Source organism: Salmo salar, chromosome 19, assembly GCF_965601325.2.
Source record: "Salmo salar chromosome 19, fSalSal1, whole genome shotgun sequence".
Taxonomy (NCBI): Eukaryota; Metazoa; Chordata; class Actinopteri; order Salmoniformes; family Salmonidae; genus Salmo; species Salmo salar.
This window is the reverse complement of record NC_138309.1, coordinates 50,331,546-50,357,230: the sequence shown is the minus strand read 5'-3', so window position 1 is coordinate 50,357,230 and position 25,685 is coordinate 50,331,546. Positions and strand designations below refer to the sequence as shown.

General features: G+C 42.8%; 3 protein-coding genes across 9 annotated transcripts in view; 1 reads left to right on the top strand and 2 right to left on the bottom strand.

The window, feature by feature from the left end:
- The first annotated feature begins 2,950 nt into the window (after positions 1-2,950).
- On the top strand, positions 2,951-6,373 carry LOC106578915 (chymotrypsin-like elastase family member 2A). Its single transcript, XM_014158170.3, has 6 exons — positions 2,951-3,148; positions 3,517-3,626; positions 4,623-4,717; positions 4,996-5,276; positions 5,455-5,618; positions 5,832-6,373. The coding sequence occupies exons 1-6, from the start codon at positions 3,019-3,021 to the stop codon at positions 6,009-6,011; spliced, it is 960 nt and encodes a 319-aa protein (XP_014013645.1). The 5' UTR covers positions 2,951-3,018; the 3' UTR covers positions 6,012-6,373.
- Positions 6,374-6,558: 185 nt separating this feature from the next.
- Positions 6,559-10,022, bottom strand: LOC106578916 (mitochondrial import inner membrane translocase subunit Tim23). The gene is made up of 7 exons (XM_014158173.3): positions 9,606-10,022; positions 9,410-9,468; positions 9,193-9,286; positions 8,958-9,042; positions 8,751-8,809; positions 8,526-8,636; positions 6,559-8,401 (listed from the first exon to the last, which is right to left on the bottom strand). The coding sequence occupies exons 1-7, from the start codon at positions 9,700-9,702 to the stop codon at positions 8,286-8,288; spliced, it is 621 nt and encodes a 206-aa protein (XP_014013648.1). The 5' UTR covers positions 9,703-10,022; the 3' UTR covers positions 6,559-8,285.
- A 1,243-nt stretch (positions 10,023-11,265) lies between these two features.
- The window catches only part of LOC106578914 (protein quaking-B), a 39,585-nt gene continuing 25,165 nt past the window's right edge, over positions 11,266-25,685 (bottom strand). The window contains exons 5-8 of one of the 7 annotated variants that reach the window (XR_006760728.2): positions 22,891-22,978; positions 22,438-22,734; positions 21,512-21,864; positions 11,266-15,859 (exon numbers count right to left, since the gene is read on the bottom strand). Coding sequence is in view for 5 of the 7 variants with exons in the window: in XM_045702380.2 (XP_045558336.1) it covers positions 15,844-15,859; positions 21,512-21,608; positions 22,438-22,734; positions 22,891-22,978 (498 nt within the window). In the remaining 2 variants the exon portion in view is untranslated. Of the gene's footprint in view, positions 15,860-21,069; positions 21,865-22,437; positions 22,735-22,890; positions 22,979-25,685 lie in introns of those variants that run through there. The other 6 variants (XR_006760727.2, XM_045702380.2, XM_014158168.3 and 3 more) reach the window with 6 other exon arrangements.

The window sequence follows — 25,685 nt, the reverse complement described above, 5'->3', positions numbered from 1 at the left end:
ACAGGACTCCATCTGTATTGCCCTAACACAGGACTCCATCTGTATTGCCCTAACACTGGACTCCATCTGTATTGCCCTAACACAGGACTCCATCTGTATTGCCCTAACACAGGACTCCATCTGTATTGCCCTAACACAGGACTCCATCTGTATTGCCCTAACACTGGACTCCATCTGTATTGCCCTAACACTGGAGGCCATCTGTATTGCCCTAACACTGGAGGCCATCTGTATTGCCCCAACACTGGACTCCATCTGTATTGCCCTAACACTGGACTCCATCTGTATTGCCCTAACACAGGACTCCATCTGTATTGCCCTAACACAGGACTCCATCTGTATTGCCCTAACACTGGACTCCATCTGTATTGCCCTAACACAGGACTCCATCTGTATTGCCCTAACACAGGACTCCATCTGTATAAACCTAACACTGGACTCCAAACCTAACACTGGACTCCATCTGGATTGCCCTAACACTGGACTCCATCTGTACATAACTAACACTGGAGTCCATCTGTACTGCCCTAACACTGGACTCCATCTGTATTGCCCTAACACTGGACTCCATCTGTATTGCCCTAACACTGGACTCCATCTGTATTGCCCTAACACTGGACTCCATCTGTATTGGCCCAACACTGGACTCCATCTGTATTGGCCCAACACTGGACTCCATCTGTATTGGCCCAACACTGGACTCCATCTGTATTGGCCCAACACTGGACTCCATCTGTATTGCCCTAACACTGGACTCCATCTGTATTGCCCTAACACTGGAGGCCATCTGTATTGCCCTAACACTGGACTCCATCTGTATTGCCCCAACACTGGACTCCATCTGTATTGCCCTAACACTGGAGGCCATCTGCATTGCCCTAACACTGGAGGCCATCTGTATTGCCCTAACACTGGAGGCCATCTGTATTGCCCTAACACTGGAGGCCATCTGCATTGCTCTAACACTGGAGGCCATCTGTATTGCTCTAACACTGGAGGCTATCTGTATTGCTCTAACACTGGAGTCCATCTGTATTGCCCTAACACTGGAGTCCATCTGTATTGCCCTAACACTGGAGGCCATCTGTATTGCCCTAACACTGGAGGCCATCTGTATTGCTCTAACACTGGACTCCATCTGTATTGCCCTAACACTGGAGGCCATCTGTATTGCCCTAACACAGGACTCCATCTGTATTGCCCTAACACTGGAGTCCATCTGTATTGCCCTAACACTGGAGGCCATCTGTATTGCCCTAACACTGGAGTCCATCTGTATTGCCCTAACACAGGACTCCATCTGTATTGCCCTAACTCTGGACTCCATCTGTATTGCCCCAACACTGGACTCCATCTGTATAAACCTAACTCTGAACTCCATCTGTATAAACCTAACACTGGACTCCATCTGTATAAACCTGGACTTCGTACTGATGTAGTGTAGTTTTTAGCTACTTAATATTTTTGTTGTTACCTCAAACAAAATGTATTTCTGTTGGTATTCAAACGTATCTGCCAGTAGGTAAAACAAGTTTTTGCTTTTTAATAGAAGAGATACTACTTGAGTTCAGGGCTGCAATAGCATAAAGGTCCAGGATTCCTTGACGTCAATATGTGTTTTTATTTATCTGTTACTGCCTAACTGCAGGGTATTACAATATGTGTGGGAATATGAATGTATGGATGCTATGGTTGACTGTAAAGAATCTCCAATGGAAGAAAAAAACTATGTAATGTATTAAATAATCCGGTTAAAACATAACTATTGTCACTTTCATATGTATTCTCTGCACTATACATATACAGTACACTCCCTCACCCTCTCAAAATAAACACACAGGCACTCAGTGTGTAAACTTGGTGAACCATGGTGGTGTGAGTGAGTCTGTACTATATATGTTCAGTTCATTCAGGCTCTGTGTAGTGCCACTGTTCAGATGAGCAGGCACATTCCCTGTCTTTCACCATAGTAAAGGCCTGAAACCTTACCCTCGCTAGCTGCTTCTACTGTTGTCATATCTCACTGTTCACGAACAAACACGCTAGTTGTATGTATCATGTAGAGTAACAAAGCTCTCACTCTCTCTTTTTACATCATGCTCCCTGTGGGATGAAAGTGGTACAGTCTTGGGCCTAGTTGCAGGCCATACTTATATAGGATGACTTCATCCATCCACAGCCCTAAGGACGTTTGGATGAATTTAATGTAATGTAATTCCAATAAAGTGGTTTTGTATTTTATTGGATAGGTTACAGAGGTTAACTGGTGACGATTTATAGTTAAGTAAATGTTTAGATTAGTAAAAGTAAGCCTTATGAGGGAGATTATTTAAGCAATAAGGCCCGGGGAGGTGTAGTACATGGCCAATATACCACGGCTAAAGGGTGTTCTTAGGCACGATGCAACGCAGAGTTATAAACTGATTACCAACGTAATTAAAGCAGTAAAAATAAGTGTTTTGTCATACCCATGGTATACGGTCTGATATACCATGGCTCAAACCACCCAGTTTAGAATGAATGGGGTTTAATAGCTTGTAGGCATGAATGGGTAGAGTGATGATTTGATCAATTGTGTGTGTGTTTATGGGGGTAGGGGGTGGGGTTTGGGGGGGTACCGGTAAGGTCATCTAGAGGTCACCGGGTCACGTGACACAGGATCAGGAGGTGGCCTGATGGGGGGGGGGGGGGGACCTACATGTTTGTCCTATGTCTGCGGCCAAGGGAGCGTGTTGTGCCTGTGTGTATGTATTCATGCATGCGCATGTATGAATGTGTGTGTGTGTGTGAATGTGTGTGTGTTGAAAGTGCTGATGGGCCTCCCAGAAGCCCCTGGCTGCAGGAGAACAATCCAACGCTGGGGCTTTGTGGTCCTTTTTGTCCTTGGGGGAAGGGGGGAGTGTGTGTGTGTGCGCATATTAGTTTGTTTATGAATGTGTGTGTATGTGTATATGACTGAGTTTGTCCAGCGCTGTATAAATAGTGAGCTGTGGGCACGAGGCAGTGATTCTGCTGAAGATGGTTGATGTTCCAGGACCTCCGCTCATATCTCTGCTGCTGCTGTTGAGTGTGTCGGCTCTGCCTGCCGCCGCATACACCCTGACCCCTGGCAGACTGCCCCAGGGCCAGCACAAAGTCCTGCAACTAGGTGAGCCAGAAACACACAGTCATCTTAACAGCGACTACACCTCTCTCTCATTTATTCAGTGTGATCTCAACCCTTTCTACTTGGGCCAATAACTAAAACGAAGTCAAACAAAGAAATATCATTCTAATTGTTCTGACCTGTGATAGTCACAAAGGCTGTTTACACAAGCAGCCCAATTATGGGCAAAAGAGCGTATCTGATTGGTCAATAGACCAATTAGTGGAAAAGTATCAGAATTGGGGTGCCTGTGTAAATGCAGCCATAGTTTCGGATATTCTTAAACCGGCCCACAGACTTTGACATGGCTGATCTAGGATCAGTATTAGTCTGACTGTACTGACAGTTCATGTGTATTTTATCTCCTATAGACTGGCCTAAGGACTGTGGCATGGCACACTACAAACCCAACATGGCTGAACGGATCGTCTCTGGCAACGAGGCCAGACCTCACTCCTGGCCATGGCAGGTCTCCCTACAGGTAATCAATCAACATATCAACCAGCTAACTTAGGGCATAACATTTTTACTTAGAGACCAAGTGAAAATTTTACTTAAAAGTAACTGTCCATAATTTAACTTGTTTCCCAAATAATGTTATTGACTAGTCCTATACTCGTATATGGCCAAAGCAGAAATTTGAGAGAAAAAACCCACCTCAAACTTCCATCTCAAACAGACGTTTCAAAAATGCTAGCTATTTCCTCTTAGAAACCGGGTAGTTTGGCTCCTGGATGCTGATTGGCTTAAAGCTGTGGGTTCCCCCACACAACGCAACATGGAGTGCCTGGATACAGCCCTTAGCCGTGATATATTGGCCATATACCACAAACCCCCGAGGTGTCTTATTACTATTATAAACTTTTTATCAACCCAATTAGAGCAGCAAAAATAAATGTTTTGTATCCAGGCACTCCCCATTGCGTCGTGACTAAGAACACACCCACTGGGTCTTATTGCTTAAATATACCACGGGTATAATGCAAAACGACTTGTTTACTGTTATATTTATGCTGGTAACTGGTTTATAAAAGCAATAAGGAAGCACACCTCCTCGGGCCTTATTGCTTAAATAGAACACAATGTCATGTTGGCTCATTGGCTGAGCTGACCAATCAGCGGTCTACTCGCATGAATATTTTTAAAGACCGGTATACGCCCACACCATTCTGTTGTCGGGGTACGCCCACACCATTCTGTTGTCGGGGTACGCCCACACCATTCTGTTGTCGGGGTACGCCCACACCATTCTGTTGTCGGGGTACGCCCACACCATTCTGTTGTCGGGGTACGCCCACACCATTCCAACACAGAAAGGCTGCTTTTTGAAAATACTTAATTGCCATTTTTTGGAAGGAACATTATTTCACTCATATTGTAATTAAATGCAGGTCATATTTCATAGAAATCTGGAAACACAACAGTTACTTGAAGAGGAAGGTCTTGCTTGTGGGTTAATGGTACCTGTGTGTCTCAGGTTCGTCCCAGAGGTAGTAAGCACTACATCCACGTCTGTGGCGGAACACTCATCCACAAGAACTGGGTCCTCACCGCTGCCCACTGCTTCCAGAAGTAAGACCAGTTAGACAGTACAGACACACACTGACTCCCTAAGTAAGATTTGCCATTTCAATAATGTTGTGTGCTACCACTCATGAACCTGAGCTAGAAATAACCCCTAGGAGTGCTCTAGTCTCTAACCCCTACACTAAAACTCAGTTAAGACTAGAGTCAATACACCTTGAGAAAACATCAACGACTAGTAGACTACTAGATTACCTGTGTGGATTGAGACAGTTTCAGTCTGAACCCTGTGTGAACTCAGTTACCCACCATGCTGTGTGTCTCAGGGGTAAAGCCGAGGATGCTGGGAGTTGGAGGATCGTCCTGGGGAAGCATCGGCTGAAACGTTCTGAGACGCCCGAGAGGACTATCCCGGTGAAGAGGATCTACCGTCACGAGCACTTCCGTTACCCCACACACAGCGAGCTAGACTATGACATCGCCCTGGTCAAGGCTGCCACCGACATCGTGCCCAACAACCATATACGCTACGCATGCCTGCCGCGCAAACAGATCAACCTGAAGCCTGGACAATACTGCTGGGTGACGGGCTGGGGAGACACTCGGGGTAAGGTGGGATGAGAGGGGGAGGCACAAGGGTTGAGGTGGGAGGCTGGAGGGAGACTATAATCACTTATGTGAGAACTAAGATTGAGGACAAGAGAGCATCGACCAGGGTTGTGTTCAGTAGTAACAAGAATGTTACTCAAAGGTAATCCTGTGGTGTTTCCCTGTCTGCGTATCAGGTGGGAAGGAGAACGTGTCTCTGGCTGAGGCTCTGAACCAGGCCCGTCTGCCCATCATCGACTTCAAGACCTGCCGCCAGAAGAAGTTCTGGGGAGACCGCGTCAGGGACTCCATGATCTGTGCCGGCTTTAGAGATACAGAAGGACCACCTGCTGCCTGCCAGGTAGAAAGGGACGGAGGAGAGAGCAAGGGAGAGCAGGAGGGAGATGGGGACAGAGAGGGAGGGTAGGAGGAGGGAGCAAGGGAGGGAAGGGTGGGACAAAGGCAGGAATGGGAAAGAAAGACAGAGCCCAAAAGGGAGGAAGAAATACATACTTGTACTTTGTATTAACATCGGAATGTGATCTAACAATGTCTCTAACCCCTCTCCTCTCAGGGTGACTCAGGGGGTCCTCTGCTGTGCCAGCTGGGGCGTGACAGATGGGAGGTGCACGGTGTGGTGAGCTTCGGCCCCATTGGCTGCACCGTGGAGAACAAGCCCAGCGTGTTCACCCGCACTGCCAACTACATCCCCTGGATCGAAGCTACCCGCATCAGAGACTTCTTCCTGCACTAGACCACACACACACACACACACACACACACAGAACCTTACAACCCCTCTGCACCCATCAAACTATAGCAGTGTTTTTTGGGGAGAGATACCATATTGCAGTTTGTTTCGGAATTACACTCATGTCAATGATTGTGTTGTTCCATGTCCATAACCTATCAATTGTCTTGAGCATTCTGTTCTGCTAAATGTAACATTCAGAATCATGTTATCCCATTTTAAATGGTGCATATTTGCAATTTGTATGGCACTTATGACACCTTGACCTCCACCCTGTCCGCAACCACTGCTCCACTTCCTGGTTGCACTCTTTCCTGACTACATTTCCCACCATGGACCCAATAAAGTTAGCAGAAAAAGCAGAACATTGTGAAGCGCTTCTTTCTGATGTAGAACACTATGGTTATTAGTTTAGCTTACTGACCGATAGGATGCTGAGTTTGTGGCAGGTGAATTCAAACCCAGTCAGTCACAATGGCATATCCCCCCCCTACAGGCTTTCACCATGTAAACAGCATGAGCACAACTGACAAAGACCCAGTGCAACACATTCGTATTTCCAATGTTTGTTGTATTGTTCTTACAGTGGGATTAACAGGCAAGGCGACACAGATACACACTTCCAGTACTGTTTGGAGGTAACTTTTTTAAACAGGCCAGCATCAAGCCCAACTAACAGGAAAATGGTACTCACTATGAATAGCTGCATTAGAACAGTACTGCTTGTAAGGCCTTGGTAGGGTGTGTGTTGGGAAAGTTTCTCATGGCTCTTCAGTTTGAAGAAAAGAGTATTGTGGTTCGTATCTGAAGGACTACAACCAACATCAAGAGACAGGACTACAATCATGGTTTCCAGCAGCTTTCTGATCAGGTCTAAGACCAGTGTGGCAGAGGTGGTTCAATGAACCATGCTTAGATGATGAATAACCTTGCCTGAGAAGACTTGCTTTAGCTCTCTGTACTAACCACTCGGCTTTACAAGAGGGAGCTAATAGTCTTTACATCTTAAAGGGCAATTCCACCACTTTTCAACCTCCTTTCCATCATCAAAACAATGTCTACATATGTGAACAGTGTTTCTAAGATCTGTGGTTTAAAAGAATGTCCTAAAAAAACTGACATCACAGGGTAAGATTAAAACCTTCAAGTTTCTAGCCCAAGGCATGGTATGTTCCTGCTCCCCACGTCACTGCAAATCTGTTTAAAAATCACTTTTGATGTTATCAGGTAGAACTTTTTAAACTTCACATTTCTTTTCTACAAAACGTAGAAATGCACCGTTTTCACAAAACGTTGACACGTATTGTGTTGGAGAAAATGAAAATTAGGTTGAAAAGTGGTTTCCCTTTAAATACCTAGTCGGTAACACCAGCAGAGGTCTTCAAATATATCCATCATTCCTTCACCCCTCCTCGAAGTAATCACTGATCGGACATTTTATTTTTTACATTTAACCTTTATTTAACTAGGTAAGTCCGTTAAGAACAAATTCTTATTTACAATGACGGCCCACCCCGGGCCAAACCTGGACGACGCTGGGCCAATTGTGCGCCGCCCTATGGGACTCCCAATCACGGCCGGATGTGATACAGCCTGGATTTGAACCAGGGACTGTAGTGACGCCTCTTGCACTGAGATGCAGTGCCTTAGAACGCTGCACCACTCAGGAGAGCATGACTGGATAGGGGTAAACAGATCTCCACCGCATTGTTTCCATCACTCCAGTCATGTCAGATCAGTGACTACTTAACAGGGAGGGAGGAGGCATGTAAAAAGTATTACAACAGGGCCCCAGTCTCCCTCTGCTTAGTAAATACTGTTAACATGTCTCTCTCTCTCTCTCTCTCTCTCTTCCCGGCTGCTAGACGCAGCATTCAATAATATAACAAAAGATACATTTCTAAAAACAGTTCCCAATACCATAACACATGAACGCCTTGGAAATAGCTTTTCAGATAGATCTATGGGGGGTGAGAGGGGAGGTACCCCAAAGGGACTGGGCTCTGTCACCAGGTGGGCGGGGCAGCAGGGACAGTTGTGTGTAGACAGAGGGGTGTTTCTCAGAGGTCATTTTGTCCATGGTTTAACGACATCTCAGTCCTTCCTCCAATATCCCAGAACCCCTTAAAAAATAAAAAAAATAATCAGGAGGTGAACAGGGGGAGAGGCTGTTGATATTTGTGGGAGGGGTTTGACTACTGGCATCCTATTCCCTGAGGATCTGGAGGGAGGGAAGAGGGTGCCATTTTGGATGAAACCAAATAGACAGGGACGTGTTCAGTAGAGACTTGAAGAGGAGCCGCCTCTGATATGGTCCCAGTTGCTGTAGAGAGCATAGGCACCGGACAAGGCTAACCCCGCCAGACCACCACGCGCCACTCCCTTCAGCCCTCCTGAAACACAACACACACAATAAAATGAGTGAGACAGTCCATGGTGTTTACATGGCTCTATATCAGCACACAAGACACACAAACGTAGACTAATCACAGACAGGGCACACACACACACCCCTACCTGTGGATTTGAAGAGCATGCCTGTGAGAGTCCCAGCAGCCACAGTGTTGATATCATCCTCTGCTCCTCTAGCCTTCTCTATGGCAACGCCAAATACACTGTACAACAATGCTGTACACACACACACACCATGGTTAATACAACAATACTAAGGACAGAAGACCCAGACACCTGGTTAGCATGTTGATGAAGAAGAGATAAGGAGAGGAAGATGTGAGTGCTCACCAACAGATCCCAGTGTGTTGGCCCATGATGCACCTTGTCTGGTCACCATGTTGAGAATCCTGAGGTCAAGGTCAGATAAGTGAGCCAATCAGAGAGCAGTATATAGAGCACCATCCAATATAGCATTTCTATTAGCATGACTAAGACCAGCCTCCAACGTGATAACACTAAAGCCACATTCTACTGGAGGAACATAGTGGTGCTTACTGGACGTTGCGAGGTTTAGTCCAGCCCATTTCTCTTGTATCCTTCAACCCCATCCTCAGACCATTCACTGTCCCAAACGCAGCTCCTAGGGACGGAGAGAATCAGATACAAGCAGAACCAGCAGACAACAACTTCATCTGGGGGAGGGGGAGTGAAAGGGACAGAGAGAAGAGATGAGAGAGGGAGAAACAGAGAAACCCGAGGGAGGAAGGGAGAGAGGGAGTACGAGTCTCACCTGTGATGCAGCAGCCCCCAATGGTGAAGAAGGCCAGTTCAAACCTCCCTCTGGTTTTGCTGGCCCCTGTGGGCAGAATGAACTCATCTGTGTCCTGGAACACACATGGGTTAACATCTGTGATCTTAGTCGACATGTTATTGGGAATGTCACAAATCTATTCTACATTTATTGATTGAGGTCAAATGTATACTACTAGTTAACTAGAATATCTTACCTGTACGAGGTAGCGGGGGTCGACATTGAGATAAGGTGACAGGGGGCTCATTCCAGTCACTGTGTAGAAAATTAGACAATTCAACAGTTGTCATGTTCAACATAAACCTTTAACCACCTCTGTGATGTCAACGTGTCTAGCTAACGCTAGTTAGCATGCTAGCTAGGTACATACATAAATTGGCAGGGGCACTTACATGGGACACCGGCGAGTTCTGTGTTGGAGTATTCGCTGCCTCCAAAGAGACTCCCGAAGCCACCTTTCCCTCCCGATCCGGGGGCATTGTTGTCCATGTCTGGGGAAGATCTGGAGACACACCCGGCAAATGCTTCGGACTGGAGATGCTGGTTGGGTGAGTTAGCTAGCTAGCCTACAAGACCAAACGGTATGATGCAAGCCGAGGGACCGACAGTTCTCGTTGGAAAAGCTATATAGCGATGTTTCCTGGTATCTAGAACGCAGTAATATGTTGACGTTTCAATAGGTTTGTACACTGTCTTACTGTAAGTTGTCAGGTATTGAACTGATCAGCTTTTTGTAATGGATGGTTGGGTTCGCCTTTTCATCATGCTTCTCTGACCTCCACGCTCTGCCGTAAAGCGACCACACGGGTGATTACGTAAAAAAAAAAAGGTAAACACAGCATTGAGGTCAATAACTAAACGTAAAAGGGGTGAAATAAAGCAATGATTGCATTTGATACGGGGCTATAAACATATCGAAATACATTTGAGATGACTGAAATGACAAAAGCCATACATTCAGATGTAAATGAAGCGTGAAGGGTCCGATCATTTTTGCGACACTTCATGACATCACAGGGTCAGTTAAGGTACTAATATATTGCGCTAGATGGAAGCAAAGTAACATTAAATCGCTCAACGCCAGTTTGTCTGTAACCGAAAGACAACACCCCAAAGATTATAATAACTAACTCCTTTCATTTTCCCTTTAATTCCCATTTCATTTGTGACCAGACTATGGAGACCACCAATACTCTCTTTGATTAGACTTTAGTGTGTGTTAGGTCTTTGTTCACTCTAAATCTATTTTGTTTTGCATAGACACACCCACACACACAAATGTTTTGGCTTGCGCCCTCCTTAGTGTGTCCACAGTCCAGCCATCTGTTGCGGGTCAGAGGGATACTGAATACATTTATTGTGATTTAAAAAAAACACCCACAAATAACAAAAAACATCTTATTTAGATGCAGCCACAGTAGCTGCCTTGTGTTATTGTGTATTCAGCCCAGTCCAAGTGGAGCGATGAAGATTGCCATTGTTGCTGTGTGTGTGTGTGTGTGTGTGTGTGTGTGTGTGTGTGTGTGTGTGTGTGTGTGTGTGTGTGTGTGTGTGTGTGTTCAAGCTGCCTGGCACAGTCTGTGAGTAACTGTTGTCTCCGTATGGGAGATATGTGAACCCGCTGGCCTCATACAATACCCTATTCAGTCTCACACACACACACACACACACACACACACACACACACACACACACACACACACACACACACACACACACGGGGACTGACCAAGAGGCCAGCTCATCCTCAGCCAATCACCAGGAGGGAGGAGGGGGCACAGCCCGAAAAATAGTCTATGTGAGAAAAATAGCTGTGATGTCATCTTTAATCTTCTTCTTCTTCTCTCTCCCACATGCACACTTGTTACTAGATCTCTCTCTCTCTCTCTCTCTTGATCTTTGCTATCTCCACCCTCTCTTTTTTTCTCTCAGCTGAACTAAAGCTGAACTAAACCAGTACCAAAAGGGGCCTCAACAGGAGCCTTGTGTTTGTGCTTGCTGTCACAGAGACAAGAAGAGAACATTGTGGCTCTTTAAACAGGCTCAGTGCAGTGTGTTTTACAATTTTATTTGATATAGCCTTTATATATCCAGGTTAATCTCATTGAGATCAAATGCATTTTTCAAGTGAGACCTGGTCCAAACAAGACAGGGGGAACCATGTTTCAGACAAATATCAGGCATAGACACACCATAAACAACATTTATGCGTTACAATTACAGAAACATTCAAACGTATGTACCACCGCATGAAGTCCTAATGACAATCACATTCCTCAGTAACATGTGAGTCAAGCAAATGTTTAAACTCCAAGGAAACAAGATTCTGGTGTTTCAGCTATGGTCTGGTAGTAGGTGCCTGGCACATTGTTTTGTGTCAAGAACTGCAACACTGCTACGCTGCTGGATTTTTTACGCTCAACAGTTTCCTGTGTGTAGTGTCACCCACCCAAAGGACATCAAGCCAACTTGACAACTGTGGGAAGATTTGGAGTCAACATGGGCCAGTATCCCTGTGGAACGCTTTCCACACCTTGTAGATTCCATGCCCTGACAAATTGTTGGTTGGTGGCAATCTTAAAGGCTGCATGCTACACAGAATCAAGTGTCTTCAGGGTAGAACTTGAGGTTTGCATGTAAATTACATCACTGTAGTCCAACACAGACAGGAATGTACGCCGTATCAGTGCTTTTCTGGCTCCAAAGAAAAACAAGCCTTATGAAGGTAATAAAAACCTATTCTCAACATGAGCTTCTTTTAATTTTTTTACTTTTACAATTTTTTCTCTCCAATTTCGTGATATCCAATTGGTAGTTACAGTCTTGTCTCATCGCTGCAACTCCCCTATGGACTTGGGAAAGGCGAAGGTCGAGAACCATGCGTCCTCCAAAACACGACCCTGCCAAGCTGCACTGCTTCTTGACACTGCTCGCTTAAACCGGAAGCCAGCCGCACCAATGTGTCGGAGGAAACACCGTCCAGCTGGCGACCCAGGTCAGCTTACAGGCGCCCGGTCCTCCACAAGGAGTCGCTAGAGCGTGATGGGAGGAAATCCTGGCCGGCCAAACACTCCCCTAACCCGAACGATGCTAGGCCAATTGTGTGCCGCCTCATGGGTCTCGGCAGGCTGTTACACAGCCTGGGATCGAACCTGCGTCTGTAGTGAAGCCGTAGACCGCCGCGCCACTCGGGAGGCCCAACTTGAGCTTCTTTACCAGCTTCTCAACATGATTAGTGAAGCTCAGCTTCTCATTCACTCAAACTCCCAGATATTTGTACGTTTTGACTTGCTATATGGAATTTCCTTTCAAGGTAGCAATGACATGGTTATCCGAGTGTTGGAAGCTGTGGGCTAGTATTGTCTGTAGGCTAGATTAGACAGAGAGGAGAGGAGCTTACCACATGGAGATCCTGGCAGTGGTGTTAAGTACTTAAGAAAAAATACTTTTACTATTTATATTTATGAAAACTTTTACTTCACTACATTTGTTAAGAAAATAATGTACATATTCCCTGACACCCAAAAGTACTTGTTACATTTGGAATGCTTAGCAGGACAGGAAAATAGTCCAATTCACACACTTATCAAGAGAACATCCTGGTCATCTCTACTGCCTCGGATCGGGCTGACTAACTAAACACAAATGCATCGTTTGTAAATTATGTATGAGTGTAGGTGTGCCCCTGGCTACCCAGTTTTGTTTAATATAAGGAATTTGAATCGATTTATACTTTTACTTTTGATACCCAAGTATATTTGAGCAATTACATATACTTTTGATACTTAAGTATATTTACAACAAAATACTTTGACTTTTACTCAAATAGTATTTTACTGGGTTACTTTCACTTGAGTAATTTTCTATTAAGGTACTTTTTCCATCACTGGATCCTGGACTGAACATCATAAAACTAGACAAAACAGGAACAGCCAAAATCGAGAGCGCGTGCGCGCACACACACACACACACACACACACACACACACACACACACACACACACACACACACACACACACACACACACACACACACACACACACACACACACACACACACACACACACAGTGTTCTAGATGTTTCTGACAGGTGCATCTGCCTCAAACCCCAAATGGGAGAATGACGCAGTAGGAAAAGGGAGCATATGGGGAAAGGCAAACCTTTATCTTCTCTTCCTTGGCATTTCTTCTTCTCCCTCGCACTCATTCTCAATCTTTCTCTTTTAGCCCACTCTCCTTCCATAGGAATGTCATATTGATGTTCTTGCTCCCACACTCTAGTCCAGCGGGTTGCCAGATCATACTCCTTCTCCCCCAACAGCTGCAGGGGCAGTATCCAGAACACAGGCCCAGAGCCAAGCCTGGGGCTCAATTACCTCGTTACACCCAGAGAGGGTGCAGGAAGGGCAGGGAGAGAACAACCAACTGACAGCCCTGTCAAATAAATATTTTATAGGTCTATATACCGTATGTGTGCTTGGGTGCAGTCTTTGAGAGAGAGAATGTACACCAGTTAAAATATGACACATGGCTGTAATTAACCGTGGAATGAGAGAGATACTATACGTTAGGGAGAGCCACAGTGTTCCAGTATAGTTCGCTCAGCAGATGCGTTTGCATGTTTGTGTGTGGGTAGGTAGGTGTGAGTGAGTGAGTGAGTGAGGTTAGGTTGCACAATCGATTTGCTTCAGATTGCCCATCATCTTGGAATCTCCTTTTTAAAATCTGTCTAGCTGTTTGAGTGGGAGAGAGCCAGAGAGATGAGGGGGAAGGGGAAACAAGTATGTCTAGCGTACTTTCTTTCTAAAGCATATAAGTGTATTCCAATAGTATCTGCAGTGTGTCTAAGATTAGTACACAGAAAGGAAGCTCTGAGGAAACTTTAGATGCTACAGAGAAAAGTGACAAAGTTTGTTAGTTTTTTTAAACTACCAGTTTAATAATATGTTATCGTTTTCCAGTACAAAGAGTTATTTTTTTTTTTACCAGCTTTTAAAAAGTTAAACATTAACAACACTTTTTAATTATCTGATTCACACAGTTTATATTTGAAAAGAAACCAAAGCAGAGACAGATATGAGTAAAGCGGTTAAAAGTACAGGACTGGTCAGTTAGTACAAAGAGTAGATTAATATTCAGTACTACAGAGTTAATCATCCTTCTTTACATACAGAAGTTACAGAAGGTAAGCAACACTGAGATGAACTTGAAAAACAAGAATCTTACAGAAAATGTGAAGGTTTTCAGTATATCAGGACTTTAAAAACACTCCGGACACTTTGTGAATGGCACATTGGTTGGAGGCAATATTAGCTCTTAAACTGAATGAAAAAATATATTCATAGTAAGGTATACTGTTCTTATCTGAAAACATAATTTAATGTTATTTCTCACATAAAAAATATAATATAAAATTGTATTATAAAACAGATGTTACAGATGTTATACATGTACAGTAGTGTCCATGTTTTGTCTTGAAGGAGACGGTTTGTGTGGAGTAAAAACAACCGCTTGGCAAGAGGTGAGTTAGGGGCTCAAATATGTAACACACACACACACACACACACACACACACACACACACACACACACACACACACACACACACACACACACACACACACACATCTAATAACACAACACTATACGATAGAGTGTGTTCTCAAAGGCAGACACGCACAGAAATACATAAACATCACTCCCCAAAATAAGATAAACACACAACATTAATACTGTTCTGAGAAGGTCCTACTGCACTAACGGAAGGAACTGACCATTTGGCACTTCACTCTAAACCCAGAAGACGTGTGGGTTTATGTTAAACCCCAACATTGAGATGGTTTCTGTAAAATACACCACATCTCTTTCACTGTGTCGAGAGATAGACAAGATGGCGTCAGGTTATTCCTCTTTCATGGAGATTAGAAAGCCTTCATAAAAAGGCTGGTCTGTAACAGATCTATTTAAATAACTAAAAGGCACTTTGTTCTCCGCATTTCTATAATACTGTAACGTTGTGGTTGAGACTATACCTGAAGAGCTTAGATCTTACACATTAGATAGGCTCAGCTCACTGTAGAAAGGCAGGCATGGTGCAACAGTCTTAGAGAGGACATCGTGTGAAACTGGTGTGACCTGGTAAACCCGATCTAAGTAACGTTTTGTGTGACAGTAACGTTTTGAGAACAGGGACAGTCAGACTAGTGGGCGTGGAGGGTCAGTGTGCTCGAACAAGTATAATTATGATCACACATATGACTGTTATTATTTGGATGATTGAATTATTATAATTTTATAGCTCCTCATCGACTCAGTGCAGGGCAAGGAATAGAGCCAGGTTTTCTGACCAGTGCAGATTGGGGAGATTTGGTTAAAGCGGGTTGTGGTTGGGTGGTTTGGCTGTGGGGTTTCCTATAAAAGGGGCACATGGCTTGATAGTGTAGTGTTTGGGTGGGTGTGGCTGGTGACTGGGTCCTGATTGGGTCCTGAAGGGTCGTTACCATGGCCGCTGGTCTCTGGTTGGTTAGGCAGAGGTGACTCTGGGGGAGGGGCGTGGCTGCTGTCCAGAGCATGGCAACGAGCGAGGCACAGGCGGAGTCGGGTGGGTCATCAGTGGGCAGAGGTCAGGGGTTAGTTGCCGTGGCAGCTGGGGGGGGGGGGGGGGTTAGGAGACAGACGGACATACACAAAGAAATGAGAACATAAAAAAGACACAAAGAAAAAGATAGAAAGAGATTAGTGTCAGCTAGTGGTGTCAAGATGACCACATGAAAGATCTACTCCAGTCACAAACACACACACACACACACACACACAACACCTTCATAAACACTACATTGACAGTTAAAAGTCAGTAGCCGCAGGTTGACATAAGGTCTGGCATCTGCATTAAGTGACACGATGTGAGATGCCAACCAGTGACTGCTGACATAGGCTTATGTTACTGCTAATGAAGGCATTGTAAAAGAGCCTTTGTAGAAGGTTTGAACACTGTTACAGTGAGGCTAGCTGCATTACAGACTGAGAAACCATGGAGAGAGCAGAGGGTATGGTTTCTTGTGAGGGTGTGACAGTGTCACTGACGTCTAAAGCTGCTCTGACTAACCCAGTGTTTCTCAACCCAGTCGACTTGTGTGGACCACATGTGGTCTCACATAATCTAATCCTAATCATCAATGCCTTGATGGACTAGACCAGACATGTGAAACGACCACTAGGTCCTGGAGGTTGGGTTCAGCAGCGGTTAGCAGTAGTCACGGTGTAACGTTATGGTGTAACGTTATGGTGTCTTCACAGAAAAGACCAAATGCAATGAAGACCAATTAATTGATTAAAAATGATCTGGCGATGATTTCCAGACTGCTGTTAAGCATTAGAGAAGAAACGAGGCCTGCAGTTAACAGAGAGCCATGACATGTTAAGAGATGTGGTTTTTAGAAGGAATTAAGAACAGATATTTTTAACAGATATTTTCAAATTATAATAATTGGTTTTCAGATTATTATTTTTTTTTATCTCAATCTTTGGTTCTCTATGTACACCAGTTAAACTATAGCTGACACAGAGCAAGGCAAGTCCTACTGTTACCAAAGTGACACCAAGAATACACCAACATCACTTTAACACACAAAGTCATACCGAAACAACCCTTGAACCGTTTGCTTCATAAATATGAATTAGAGCTTCAAGTCTGCAGTCTAAACTCTAAAGAAAACATCCATTTATTTTTGGAAAGCGTATGAGCAAAAAGGACAATAATCTAAAAAGAACAGGCTACGCATAATGAGATGACAACGGAATGTCTATCTAAATTCTCTCTCATGTAAACCCATCCCTACCCTGAAGGTCCAGTAATGCTTACTTTACACACACACACTATGGAAATCTCCTAATAGAGATTTCAGTAGTCTTTTAGAAGTATAGAGTCATATAGTATACAGTATATAGGATCATATGGAGTATGGCTATGAGGTGGCTGTTTCAGCTTCAAGTACTGTATGTCTGATCCATGAGATCCACAAAACAATCATTATAATCGTTATAAAACCACATCAATAAATAAAAGAGTAGATTAAAAGGTAGAGTTTACCTTGACAAAATCAAATGAAAGGAATGGTGTAATTTAAGACAATATAAAAATAGATGACGACTTGTCTCTAAGGTTGAACAGTAGTGAAATAACCAGGAAAGAGAGAGAGAGAGAGGAAGAAAGCGAGGGACACACCTTCTCATTCAAGGGTTTTTCTTTATTTGTACTATTTTCTATATTGTATAATAATAGTGAAGACATCAAAACTATGAAATAACACATATGGAATCATGTAGTAACCAAAAAAGTGTTAAACAAATTAAAATATATTTTATATTTGAGATTCTTCAAAGTAGCCACCCTTTGCCTTGATGACAGCTTTGCATACTCTTGGCATTCTCTCAACCAGCTTCATGAGGTAGTCACCTGGAATGCATTTAAATTAACTGGTGTGCCTTGTTAAAAGTAAATTTGTGCAATTTCTTTCCTTCTTAATGCGTTTGAGCAAGACCAAGATCAAGTCCATATTATGGCAAGAACAGCTCAAATAAGCAAAGAGAAATAACAGTCCATCATGACTTTAAGATATGAAGGTCAGTCAATCTGGAAAATTTCAAGAACTTTGAACGTTTCCTCAAGTGCAGTCGCCAAAACCATCGAGAGCTATAATGAAACTGGCTCTCATGAGGACCGCCAAAGGAAAGTAAGACCCAGAGTTCTGCTGCAGAGCATAAGCTCATTAGCATTAACTGCACTTCAGATTGCAGCTCAAATAAATGCTTCACAGAGTTCAAGTAACAAACACATCTCAACATCAACTGTTCAGAGGAGACTGCGTGAATCAGGCCTTCACGATCACATTTCTGCAAAAGAAACCACTAATAAAGGACACCAATAAGAAGAAGAGACTTCCTTAAGCCAAGAAACACAAGCAATGTACATTAGCCGGTGGAAATCTGTCCTTTGGTCTGATGAATCCAAATTTGAGATTTTTGGTTCCAACCGCTGTGTCTTTGTGAGATCCAGAGTAAGTGAACGGATGATCTCTGCATGTGTGGTTCCCACCATGAAGCATGGAGGAGGTGGTGGTGTGATGGTGCTTTGCTGGTGATACTCTTATTTATTTAGAATTCAATGCACACTTAACCAGTATGGCTACCACAGCATTCACCATCCCATCTGGTTTGAGCTTAGTGGGACTATCATTTGTTTTTCAACAGGACAATGACCCCAAACACACCTCCATTCTGTGTAAGTGCTATTTGACCAAGAAGGAGAGTGATGGTCCTAACCCAACTGAGATGGTTTGGGATGAGTTGGACAGAGTGAGGGAAAAGCAGCCAACAAGTGCTCAGCATATATGGGAACTCCTTCAAGACTGTTGGAAAAGCATTCCTCATGAAGCAGGTTGAGAGAATGCCAAGAGTGTGCAAAGCTGTCAAAGGCAAAGGGTGTCTATTTTGAAGAATCTCAAATATATTTTTATTTGTTTAACCCTTTTTTCTAACTACATGATTCCATATGTGTTATTTCATAGTTTTGATGTCTTCACTATTATTCTACAATGTAGAAAATAGTACAAATAAAGAAAAACCCTTGAATGAGTAGTTGTGTCTAAACTTTTGACTGGTTCTGTATGTATGTATGCATATATATACAGTTGAAGTTGGAAGTGTACATACACTTAGGTTAGAGTCATTAAAACTTGTTTTTCAACCACTTCGCAAATTTCTTGTTAACAAACTATAGTTTTGGCAAGTTGGTTAGGACATCTACTTTGTGCATGAAACAAGTAATTTTTCCAACAATTGTTTACAGACAGATTATTTCACTTATAATTCACTGTATCACAATTCCAGTGGGTCAGAAGTTTACATACACTAAGTTGACTGTGCCTTTAAACAGCTCAGAAAATTCCAGAAAATTATGTCATGGCTTTAGAAGCTTCTGATAGGCTAATTGACATAATTTGAGTCAATTGGAGGTATACCTGTGGATTTATTTCAAGGCCTACCTTCAAACTCAGTGCCTATTTGCTTGGGAAAATCAAAAGAAATCAGCCAAGTCCTCAGAAAAACAATTGTAGACCTCCACAAGTCTGGTTCATCCTTGGGAGCAATTTCCAAAAGCCTGAAGGTACCATGTTTATCTGTACAAACAATAGTAGGAAGGAGGAAGGAGACGCATTCTGTCTCCTAGAGATGACTGTACTTTGGTGCAAAAAGTGCAAATCAATCCCAGAACAACAGCAAAGGACCTTGTGAAGATGCTGAAGGAAACAGGTACCAAAGTATTTATATCCACAGTAAAACGAGTCCTATATAGACATAGGAAGAAAGGAAGGAAGAAGCCACTGCTCCAAAACCACCATAAAAAGCCAGACTACGGTTTGCAACTGCACATTGGGACAAAGATCGTACTTTTTGGAGAAATGTCCTCTGGTCTGATGAAACAAAAATAGAACTGTTTGGCCATAATGACCATCGTTATGTTTGGAGGAAAAAGGGGGATGCTTGCAAGCCGAAGAACACCATCCCAACCGTGAAGCACGGGGGTGGCAACATCATGTTGTGGGGGTGCTTTGCTGCAGGAGGGACTGGTGCACTTCACAAAATAGATGACATCTTGAGGCAGGAAAATTATGTGGATATATTGAAGAAACATCTCAAGACATCAAGTCAGGAAGTTAAAATGGGTCTTCCAAATGGACATTGACCCCAAGCATACTTTCAAAGTTGTGGCAAAATGGCTTAAGGACAACAAAGTCAAGGTATTGGTGTGGCCATGACCTCAATCCTATAGAAAATGTGTAGGCAGAACTGAAAAAGTGTGTGCGAGCAAGGAAGCCTAAAAACCTGACTCAGTTACACCAGCTCTGTCAGGAGGAATGGGCCAAAATTCACCCAACTTATTGTGGGAAGCTTGTGGAAGGCTACCTGAAATGTTTGTCCCAAGTTAAACAATTTAAAGGCAATGTCACTAAATACTAATTGAGTGTATGTAAACTGGGAATGTGATGAAAGAAATAAAAGCTGAAATAAATCAATTTCACATTCTTAAAATAAAGTGGTGATCCTATCTGACCTAAGACAGGGAATTGTTACTAGGATTAAATGTCAGGAATTGTGAAAAACGGAGTTTAAATGTATTTGGCTGTGGTGTATGTAAACTTCCGACTTGAACTGTATGTATGTATGTATGTATGTATGTATGTATGTATGTATATATATATATATATATATATATATATATACACATATACATATACACATATACATATACATATATATATATACATATACATATATATATGTATATATATATGTATATATATATACATATACATATATACATGTATATATATATGTATATATATATACATATATACATATATATATATATATATATATATATACATATACATATATACATATATATATACATATATATGTATGTATGTATGTATGTATATATATATATATATATATATATATATATACACATATACATATACACATATACATATACATATATATATATACATATACATATATATATGTAATATATATACATATACATATATATATGTATATATATATGTATATATATATACATATATACATATATATATATATATATATATATATACATATACATATATACATATATATATACATATATATATATATATATATATATATATATATATATATATATATATATATATATATATACATATATATATATATATATATATATATATACACACATATATACATATATATATATATATACATATATATATATATGTATATATATATACACATACATATATGAGGAGAGAGAGGGCGAGAGAGGAGAGGGCGAGAGAGGAGAGGGCGAGAGAGGAGAGAGCGAGAGAGGAGAGAGCGAGAGAGGAGAGAAAGAGTGGAGAGGAGAGACAGAGGAGAGGAGCGAGAGTGGAGAGGAGAGAGAGAGGAGAGGAGGGAGAGTGAGAGAGAGAGTGAGAAACATAGTATGTGAAGAGAGCTCTCAGAACTCTAAAGAGAGTCACAAGGTCACAGTCAGATGGAGGAACGGTCCATTCTATTAGCAGGGGACAACAGACTGTTGTTAGACATTTACACACAGCCCACTGTTTGACTTTCCCCTCACATTCTGGTCTCATTCCTCTCTTAGCAGGCGGCACACATAGGTCAACTGACGGACACACACACACTGTCGCGGAAACACAATCAAAACCACTCACGAATGCGTATTCCCACTCACACAGTCTGGTGATCTAACTGACCTCTGTCGGTGTTCACTACTCTTTGGTAAGGATGGGCTCTCATATTGTGGCGTTGCACCTGAGCCGTCATCGCTCCTGCTCACCGCGCAACCACATCACCAAAACACAGGAGGTTAACAATGACATCATCAAACAGTGACAGAATCATTAAGACAGACAGACAAGAGGCCCATTTCAGATAAGCCTTTCCTGTGTGTGTGTGTGTGTGTGTGTGTGTGTGTGTGTGTGTGTGTGTGTGTGTGTGTGTGTGTGTGTGTGTGTGTGTGTGTGTGAGAGAGGTCCATGTGTAGGAGAGAGTTCATCTCTCAGCCTTTGGTTTGGAAAGCCATACCTGGAGACAGAGAGAGAAATAGAACCAGGTCACAACACAACAACACAACCCTCATGCCCAAATCAACTTGATCTGTGTGTGTGTGTGTGTGTGTGTGTGTGTGTGTGTGTGTGTGTGAGCTGAACAGAGGGAAACCTAACTGGGAACACCTGAGTGAGGAACTTCATGTTCTCATCACAGTGGAAGACTCACACAACAGAGCTCAGATCAAACTACAAAGAGCTACCGCAGAGGTCAAGAAACTACTCGTACCAGCTGTGAGTACCAGGAGTTTCGTGTGTGTGTGTGTGTGTGTGTGTGTGTGTGTGTGTGTGTGTGTGTGTGTGTGTGTGTGTGTGTGTGTGTGTGTGTGTGTGTGAGCTGAACAGAGGGAAACCTAACTGGGAACACCTGAGTGAGGAACTTCATGTTCTCATCACAGTGGAAGACTCACACAACAGAGCTCAGATCAAACTACAAAGAGCTACCGCAGAGGTCAAGAAACTACTTGTACCAGCTGTGAGTACCAGGAGTTTCATGCTATAATTGTCTGTCTGTCTGTCTGTATCAGTGTATCTGTGCATCTGTGTTTACCTAGTACACCAGTAGTGTCCATGGGGTATTCTAGTATAGATGGAGTTAGGGTGTAGGGGGAATATTCGTAGGGAGCGTAGAAGAACCCTCCTGATTCAGGTGATTGCTGCATCAGTGCTGCATGCTGATTGGCTCCTTGCATGAGGGCCTGCTGACTCTGGATCTGACGAATCAGGTGAGGCATGAGGTTGGGCTGTTGACCAGGGGCGGGGCTTCGCATAGCCTGCTGCATGACAGGGGAGGGGCTGGAGATGAGCCGAGGCTGCTGAGAGGAGGCTAGGGAGAAGGCCATAGTGGCTACAAACACACACACCCCGACAGACAGACACACACACACACAGAGAGAGAGACAGAGAGAGACCAAAGAGACAATCCATTACTAGATGGAAAAGAAAACACCTCCCTCAAAAAGTCAGTTTCAGGACAGGCGCTTCCTGATGATGTCATCCTTACGTTGCTTGATGTTGGCGTCTCTGTAGGTTCCGTTGAGAATGGCGAGCTCCATTAGCTGCATCTTTTTTAGACTGTCCTCTCCATCAGCCTACACACACACACACACACACACACACACACACACACACACACACACACACACACACACACACACACACACACACACACACACACACACACACACACACACACACACACACACACACGTCAAGTTGGTTGAAGGTTGGATTATGTTACTCTCTGGCCAACAGATTATGAGGGATGTACAGCTAGGTCAGGTTAAACTAACAGATATAGTAGAAATTGGAAGTTACCATACACCTTAGCCAAATACATTTAAAAACTCAGTTTTTCACAATTCCTGACATTTAATCCTAGTAAAGATTCCATGTCTTAGGTCAGTTAGGATCACCACTTTATTTTAAGAATGTGAAATGTCAGAGTAATAGTAGAGAGAATGATTTATTTCAGCTTTTATTTCTTTCATCATATTCCCAGTTGGTCAGAAGTTTACATACACTCAATTCGATTTTAGTAGCATTGCCTTTAAATTGTTTAACCTGGGTCAAATATTACGGGGAGCCTTCCACAAGCTTCCCACAATAAGTTGGGTGAATTTTGGCCCATTCCTCCTGACAGAGCTGGTGTAACTGAGTCAGGTTTGTAGGTCTCCTTGCTTGCACACGCTTTCTCAATTCTGCCCACACATTTTCGATGGGATTGAGGTCAGGGCTTTGTGATGGTCACTCCAATACCTTGACTTTGTTGTCCTTAAGCCATTTTGCCACAACTTTAGAAATATGCTTGGGGTCATTGTCCATTTGGAAGACCCATTTGCGACCAAGCTTTAACTTCCTGACTGATGTCTTGAGATGTTGCTTCAATATATCCACATAATTTTCCATCCTCATGATGCCATCTATTTTGTGAAGTGCACCAGTCCCTCCTGCAGCAAAGCAACCCCACAGCATGATGCTGCCACCCCCATGCTTTACGGTTGGGATGGTGTTCTTCGGCTTGCAAGCGTCACCCTTTTTCCTCCAAAAAGTAGGATATTTGTCCCCATGTGCAGTTGCAAACCGTAGTCTGGCTTTTTATGGCGGTTTTGGAGTAGTGACTTCTTTCTTGTTGAGTGGCCTTTCAGGTTATGTCAATATAGGACTCGTTTTACTGTGGATATACATACTTTTGTACCTGTTTTTTGTACCCGTTTCCTCCAGCATCTTCACAAGGTCCTTTGCTGTTGTTCTGGGATTGATTTGCACTTTTCGCACCAAAGTACGTTCATCTCTAGGAGACAGAACGCGTCGCCTTCCTGAGTGGTATGACGTCTGCGTGGTCCCATGGTGTTTATACTTGCGTACTATTGTTTGTACAGATGAACGTGGTACCTTCAGGCGTTTGGAAATTGCTCCCAAGGATGAACCAGACTTGTGGAGGTCTACAATTGTTTTTCTGAGGTCTTGGCTGATTCCTTTTGATTTTCCCATGATGTCAAGCAAAGAGGCACTGAGTTTGAAGGTAGGCCTTGAAATACATCCACAAGTAAACCTCCAATTGCCACAAATTATGTCAATTAGCCTATCAGAAGCTTCTAAAGCCATGACATCATTTTCTAGAATTTTCCAAGCTGTTTAAAGGCACAGTCAACTTAGTGTATGTAAACTTCTGACCCATTGGAATTGTGATACAGTGAATTATAAGTGAAATAATCTGTCTGTAAACAATTGTTGAAAAAATTACTTATTTCATGCACAAAGTAGATGTCCTAACCGACTTGCTAAACTAAAAAGTTTGTTAACAAGAAATTTGTGGAGTGGTTGAAAAACAAGTTTTAATGACTCCAACCTAGGTGTATGTAAACTTCCGACTTCAACTGTATCATTAACCCCTACCCACACACTCTGATTTTCTGGATTAAGTTAAATGCCCAAAATGTGATTTTCCTGTGCTTTATATTTATTTCCACACTACGAGGTTGGAATGATACTGTTAAATTATACAAATTATGATAATGCCTTTTTAGTGTTAGAGCTGTTTGAAAAGACCACCTGAAATTTCAGCCTGTTTTGGTGGGATGGAGTTTTGACCTTCCATGACCTTCCATGTAGTAAATTAGTTAATAGACCAAAAAAGTTTCAAACTTCTCTGCCAATAACAGCTAGTTTTAAGTTTCCCCTGCAAAACTCTTGTTTGAGAAAAGACTCTTTCCTAAGAAGCTATTTTTGTAAATGTTTTACAATTTTAAAACAATCACATTAAGGTACTTAATTGTTACCCAGAAATAATTTGATATTGAGATAAAAAAAACGGCTGCATTGGACCTTTAACATGTATCATTGTAACCTCTCTGGTGTTGATACTGCACTCTGATTGGACATTTTAAGAGACAGGGGCGGGACAGAATAAGTTGACAGGGGGCATTAGTTATGTTACTGTAAATCAATGCAGTGTGATTTGAGAGTTCGTTTGAGGGTTCATAACTACTCTATTCAACGTTGAATTTCAGTAGAGCAACATTGTTAGCAATAATGTGTCTGTGTGAGGTGTGGGGGCAGAGGGTAGGAGGCTAAGAGAATGGGAGAAATGTTGAGGACACATGGAAAGAGTTGATGTGAGAAAATAGAGAGAGCGAGGAAGAGGGAATTCATTAAGGATGAGGAGTGAAAGGAGTGATAGAATGAAGAGAAAGTGTGAACAGTCTCTCCATTCATCCCCTAATTTCACATGCATTACCATGGTTACGCCTTTATACATGCTGCCTGGCGAATTACCCAACACTCACACTCACACAC

What these genes read in the sequence shown, in the direction of transcription:
- LOC106578915 (XM_014158170.3), top strand. Translation starts at nt 3,019, where the DNA reads ATGGTTGATGTTCCAGGACCTCCGCTCATATCTCTGCTGCTGCTGTTG. An exon ending in GCACAAAGTCCTGCAACTAG is followed by an intron (nt 3,149 to 3,516) that starts GTGAGCCAGAAA and finishes TATCTCCTATAG; the next exon opens with ACTGGCCTAAGGACTGTGGC. An exon ending in GGGCTGGGGAGACACTCGGG is followed by an intron (nt 5,277 to 5,454) that starts GTAAGGTGGGAT and finishes TCTGCGTATCAG; the next exon opens with GTGGGAAGGAGAACGTGTCT.
- LOC106578916 (XM_014158173.3), bottom strand. Translation starts at nt 9,702, where the DNA reads ATGGACAACAATGCCCCCGGATCGGGAGGGAAAGGTGGCTTCGGGAGT. An exon ending in AGAACTCGCCGGTGTCCCAT is followed by an intron (nt 9,469 to 9,605) that starts GTAAGTGCCCCT and finishes TTTTCTACACAG; the next exon opens with TGACTGGAATGAGCCCCCTG. An exon ending in CATGCTCTTCAAATCCACAG is followed by an intron (nt 8,402 to 8,525) that starts GTAGGGGTGTGT and finishes GTTGTGTTTCAG; the next exon opens with GAGGGCTGAAGGGAGTGGCG.